Below are 6000 nucleotides of genomic sequence, written 5' to 3'. Positions count from 1 at the left end.
TGTGAGCTAAGGGCCTGGGGAGGTGCTCAGGCCCAGGTGTGTCCCCTTTGAGGCAGGTTTATTGCTCCTCTGTGACCACTCACCCTCACAGACCAGGTGGCCAAACTGGACATTATCCAGGCAGTCAGGCCTCTGATTGTGCCCCTCCTGCCAGGAAGGGTGAGGGCAGGATGGAGCACAGGCCTGAAATCTAATCCTGCATGACGATGAGCAGGCAACTTTCTCAGCCTCCATTTCTTCATGTGTCAACTGGAGATGATATTAGGCACCCCAGAGAGTACCTAAGGGTTACGTGACACGGTGTGTGTAACGCCCTGAGCACATTGCCTGTCCAGTAAGTATTCATTGCTATTCCCATCCCCACAACACTCCAGTAGTGGGGAAAGGCTGCAGGGATCCATTCACACTCTCCCAGCTAGTCACCACTGGCACACACTGGTGAACAGCTCTGGCTTCATGACCTTGGGGCTTCTGAAATTCTGTCTACTGAATTCTATCTGAAATTCTGTTAGCACTGCTATGTAGTTCTGGGATTCAGAGCTCTTCGAACTGAAGGGTTTCCTGGGATGTGGGACTTTCAGTCCTAAAACCAGGACAGTCTCTGGCAAACCATGATGGTCAGTGAAAGCACACTAGCGATTTTGGACAGGGCTCTGGGGAGCCTTGGATTTCTTGGGTTTCTTGGATTTCAGAAGGACCCATAGGTGGGTCATATAAGACACAGAATTCAGCTCAAATGAGTGAAAACATTCTCATGGTCAATATCATCCAAAGATGGAAGAACTCTTGCTGAAGGTACTGAGCTCCCTGTCCTTGGAAGTAATCAGCCAGGAACTGGAGGGCCACTTTATGGGGATCCTGTTGGAAGAGTCACAGCCCCAGAAAAGGTGCTGGACTAAATGCCCCTTTTCGCCTCATATGTGCCCAGTTTCCACACAGGACCATGGCTAGACCAAGGGTGTAATTATCTGGTAGACCTTTTCCCTGGAGGGTTGGGGTAGGAAAGGGCAGGTGGGGTGCCTGACTGCAGATTGTAACTGGGCTTTAGCCCTTACCAATTCCTCAGAAGGAAGCAGAGGGCATCTTCTCAGGGGAGGGCTTGGTGGGAATTGAAAAGTCATTGGAGGAGAAGCTGCCCCATATCCTGTTCCAGCAGCAGGGAGCCAGGCAGCTGGCTTGGGGATGTTGGGAGCGGCCAAAGGCTGGTCATGGGTTGAGCCCATAGATCTGGCCTGGCCCTGAGCTAAGGAGGGCTGCTTTCCCCTGGGGCCTCCCACCTGGTTACCACCCAGGTACGGAACAGCTGCCCATCTCCTGCCCCCTGTTGGGGCTGGACTGTGGATTCCTGTCTGCAGAAGCCACAACCCAAGTCTCCCCATCCTCCACTGGGCCTGTTCACCAAAACGTCTGCTTTCCAGATTTGGGAGGTGGAGAGGGTACTTGTCACATCTAGGCTGCTGGCCTCCTCAAACTCAGCTCCAGCCTGTAGTCACAGGGGGATTTGCGTATGTTTCACTGGTTCCTTTACAGTTAAGGGCACCAAAATCCCTTCCCCTCTGAGGCTTGGTCAGACCCTAGAAATGATCCAGAACGCTGTAGTGGGACAGGCTAATGGAGGGGTCTCCCTCTTGTCTGAATCTGATCCCCAGAGCCACCTTCTTCTTGGCTTCCTGGAGGCTTCCTTGTCCCTTCTTCCTTCCTCTCTCCTCATCTCTGAAGGCTCAGTCACTCTCCTGGTGCCAGGCTCTGGGTCTCTAGTGTCTGAATTTCCATCTCTGAATTTCTCTCTCCACGCTGGTGTTTCAGCCCCAGGGGGGTTCTCTCCAACGCTGTGTCTCACTGTCTCTGTGCCCCTGACTCCCATCTCTGTCTGGACTGCAGTGTCTCGTGTCTCTGCGCCCCGCGGGGTCTCGGGGGTCGCCCCCCGCGCGCTGCGGCGGCCGCGCGGGCCTGAGCCGAGCGGGCTGGAGCGGCGGCCGCGGTCCCGGCGGAGTGCGGGCCCGCGGGGGCGGGTGGGGCGCCTGCCTCCGTCAGTCCCTCCCCGGCGGCGGGGGGGGGGGGCGGCGCGGTCGCCGCTCGGCGCCTTTAAGGGAGCGGGAGGGAGCGGCGGCTGCGGTGGCGGCAGCCGAGCGCGCGGGGCGGGGGCGCGGGGCGCGGCGCGCGGAGTCCGCTCGGGCCGGAGGCGGCTTGGGACCGGGGCCGGGCCCGGGAGTCGCGAGGAGCCGGGCAGCGCAGGCGGAGCCCGCCGCCCGGGACATGGCCACGGCGGGCCGTGCAGGTGAGGGCGGGCGTGCGCCCGGAGGCAGGGCCGGTGGCCCGGGGGAGGGACCGCGCGGCTCGAGGAGGGGCGGCCGGCCCAGGTGAGCCCCTCGCGCAGGTGGGCGGAGGTTCCGGGAGGGCTGCAGCCCGCAGCGGCCAGGCCGGGACCCGGCGCGTGCGAAGGGGGCTCCGCGCGCCCCGCGTCCTTCCTGCGCCCCCGGTCACCTCGTGGGACACCACGTCCCACTAGCCATGGCCCCGCTGGAAAGGACCAGGGCTGCGGCGCCCCCGTTCAATCCCGCTGTGGGAGCCCTCACCACCCTCCGGAGGCCCTGGGTAGACCAGGCACGGGGACCAAAGGGGCTGTCCCGCGGCCGCTGCTCCATCCCACGCCCCCCACAGCAAACCAGGACGCGCCCCCTTGTCCTGCCGCTCGCTCTTTCCAGGACGCCACAATCCCCCTGCCCCCGGCTCAGCCAGGAGACCCAGCTTTCTTCTTGGGAAGGAGGGGTGCTCCGCGCCGCCCCCGCCAGTGACCGTCCCGCCCCCTCCCCCCACCCGGACCCCGAGGCAGATCCTCGGGTGCTGAGGTCTGAAGGTAAGGGGCCTCGTTTGGGGTCCCGTGGGCGCTGCTCTCCCCCAGACTCAAGAGGTATAGACGGCTGGTGCGAGAGAGTGGGCGTCATTCATTCATTCATTCATTCATTCAGACAGACAGACGTTCATTCACCAACACCTGCTCCGTGGCAGGCCGTGAACTGGGCACTGGGGGTCAGGACGTGGACCAGACTCTGTCCCTGTTTGCACACTCTGGGCCTGATGGTGCCTTGGGAGGCCCGGGTTGAGGAAAGCCCATAGGGCTGGCCATACAGTGGGGGCAGCAAGCCTGGTCTTAGCAGGGCTGACTTGTGATGCTGACGTGTGTAAATCTACCATGAACTCATATGCAACCAGTGACGTTGGCAGGTGCATGCCATCCCCTGGGAACTCAGCATTGGCCTGGCATGAACCCCAACACTCTACCCATAAGTGATGACAGTGATGGAATGAGTGTGAATTCACCTGTACACACACTTGGCGTGGATACCACTAGGCTGTTTGTAAATCCACTGCCACCCCACAAATGCTGCCCCAGCCCCTGGACTGGGTTCGGGTGCCCCCTCTACACGTGCTGGGTGTGTGATTTAGGTGTCTGAGAATATAGCCCCATTCTGTCCCCGAGTTGTCCTGTTGGGGTGGGACTGGTTGTGTGAAACACAGAAATTATGGAACACATTTAAACACCCCCTTTCTCGCTTCCCTCCCTCCTCCCTGCCTGGAGGAGGCACAGTGAGATGACACCAGCGAGGCTGGAAAAGGCTATCTCCCTCCTTTATCCACGGAGTTGGGTCCTTACCCACCCCCACTCCTCCCAAAGTGCGCAAGACAGGGTGTGTGTCCACCTACTGCCCTGCTTTGTGTGTGTGTGTGCGTGTGTGCGTGTGTGCGTGTGTGTATGTGTGTGTGTGCGTGTGTGTGCGTGCAGACCCCTTACAGATCACCTCCCAGGGTGCGGCCATCACAATAGCAGTTAACACTTACTGCTTGTACTGTGCACCAGGCAATGTGTACAACGGTCCTAGGAAGCAGGAAATGTTATTTCCCCCCCTTTTTTAAACATCTGGAAACACATACTCAGAGAAATAGCTCCCTGAAGGTGGCCCAGAGGGTTTGGGCAGACCCTGGTCACAGAGCCAGCTCTGTTGGATTCTCAGGACTCTAAGTGATGGCTTTTCTCCATCACTGCCCTGATCGGTCACCCCCTTGTGGAATGGGATTGCTGTCCCAGCCCCTCTTCCTTGGCCTGTGGAGTCTGGGAATTTGTTGCCAGTGACAGGTGAAAAAACTGCCCTGCTTTGAGCATCAGTGCTTTGTACTGTTCTAACAGTTTGTCTTTCCTGCTGCAATTTCATGCTTGGTCCTTTCCCTCAGGGCAGCACAGACTCCCCCCTCCGGATCGAACTGCCCAGGCTCTTGTCTCCCATAATCAGCGGCCACTTCAAGGAGCCTTTTGGGATTGACCCCAGCAAAATCCGATTACTCCTCCTTTGCTCAACTCTTCCAGGCTACTTTGCATTTTATAAAGGTCCCTCTTCTTTAGGCTCCTAAGCCGACCGAATTGAAAACAGCATGCAGCCATATGCATCTAGGAGTCACATCTCCCCTACTGGCAGTCTCTGTAGAATAGATTGGTGAGCTTTAGAACAGAGAGAGTCCTCGGAGACAGGAGCCCAAGTTCCTCTCTTTACAGCTAGAGAAACTGAGGCTCAAGCAGGGGATATAACACAGAGAGGGGTGGCTATTTGGGACCATCTATCTCGCATGTACAGACTGATGGTCATAAATAATCAGGCATTCACTCTGGAGGTGACAATAGAACGAAGGGAGGCTAAAGGCCAGGTGTGGAGGCTATAGGAACCTGGCTTGTGAGTGAGGGATCCGCTCCATGATTTATGAGACGTTCCCTCCAAAAACTGGCCAACGGGACCACCTACTGAGGGAAGAGATAGGGGTTTGGGCCTCAGGGGCTCCATGGTGTGTGACTCCGGGGTCATCACATTGTAGTCTAGTAAATGGCGTCCCTAGACTTGTGCAGTGCACAGCCTGAGCAGCCAGCCATGGCTGTGCCAACTGTGTCAGACAGGAGCTGAAGGGAAGCAGTGAAAGGATTTTCATGTTGCCAGAAGAACACCAATACGAGAGAGAAAATGTAATCAGGTCCTGGAAAGGATTGGATAAATCGCAGAGGATGGGTCCCAAATGAGTGATTACCAGTTCTCTGGGGAGATATCAGTCACACAGACCAGGATTGTCATGGGGCCCACGTTCAGCCTTGAGAGGAAAGGCCAGGGAAGGCGAGCTCTTGGCCTTGTCCTGAGGGAACTCTTGGTCTGGTGAACAGAGGGGAACAGAGGCCTTACCTTGGGGACGAAAGTCAGCTGTAGGGAGGTAGGGGCTGGGGTTGGAGAAGGATCCAGGAGCTCCATTTAGGAAATGATAATTTGCAATAAGAGCTGCCCATGGACAGGTCTCAGTGCAGCACAGACAGAGGGGTGGCCAGTGCCGGCTTGAAACAGTGAAGGCGGGATTTCTCTAGGAGTTGGGCTTCAAAAGCTGGCAGAATTTGGACAGGAAGGTGGTAAGGGGCAGGCTTCCAGGTGGGTGTAACGGCGTGAACAAAGGCTAGGAGGTGGGAATGGAAAGGTGTAAGTGGGGAGTGGGAAGATGCTGGGTGGGAATGGAGGTGGGTGGGCAGAAGGTGCCCAAAGGTGGAGAAATCTGGCTAGCTGGGTTGTCGGGTTCCTAGAGGGGTGCAGAGAGCTGAAAGGAACTCTAGAGAGCATCGAAGGCGGTAAGATTTGGGTGTTTCCACAGGTCCCTCTGGCTGCTACAAGAGGGCTTCTGGGAGGGTGGAGAGAGGTTTTGCCAGGCTGGAAAGGGTTTGTTTGGTTCCTGCCAAGCGCACTACCCTTCTCTTACTCCTTATGCCCTGCGGTCCTTTCTCTGCTTCTCAGCAGGGTGACAGGGGTATCTGCTGGTCCTGGGGTAGTGCAAGTGGGAGGCCCAGCCAAGAAGAAACAGAGGGTCTTGGAACCTCTCAGGCTGGGGCAGGATGGTTGGAGAGGCTGGGCTGGGGCCACAGGGCTGGGCCTTCCAGGCTGGAGGAACCAGTTTATTTGCTCCCAGGTGTTGGCCTGTGCT

The 6000-nt window shown here is 57.7% G+C and overlaps 1 protein-coding gene across 2 annotated transcripts in view; it reads left to right on the top strand.

Moving 5' to 3' along the window:
* The first annotated feature begins 2164 nt into the window (after positions 1–2164).
* The window catches only part of PITPNM3 (PITPNM family member 3), an 87901-nt gene continuing 84065 nt past the window's right edge, over positions 2165–6000 (top strand). For both annotated transcript variants that reach the window (XM_081029453.1, XM_081029452.1), the window contains exon 1: positions 2165–2278. In XM_081029453.1, the coding sequence (XP_080885579.1) occupies positions 2257–2278 (22 nt within the window). In that variant the 5' untranslated portion in view covers positions 2165–2256. The remainder of the gene's footprint in view (positions 2279–6000) is intronic.

Source organism: Rhinolophus hipposideros, assembly GCF_964194185.1.
Source record: "Rhinolophus hipposideros genome assembly, chromosome: 20".
NCBI lineage: Eukaryota > Metazoa > Chordata > Mammalia > Chiroptera > Rhinolophidae > Rhinolophus > Rhinolophus hipposideros.
This window is presented reverse-complemented; position numbering and strand designations above follow the sequence as displayed.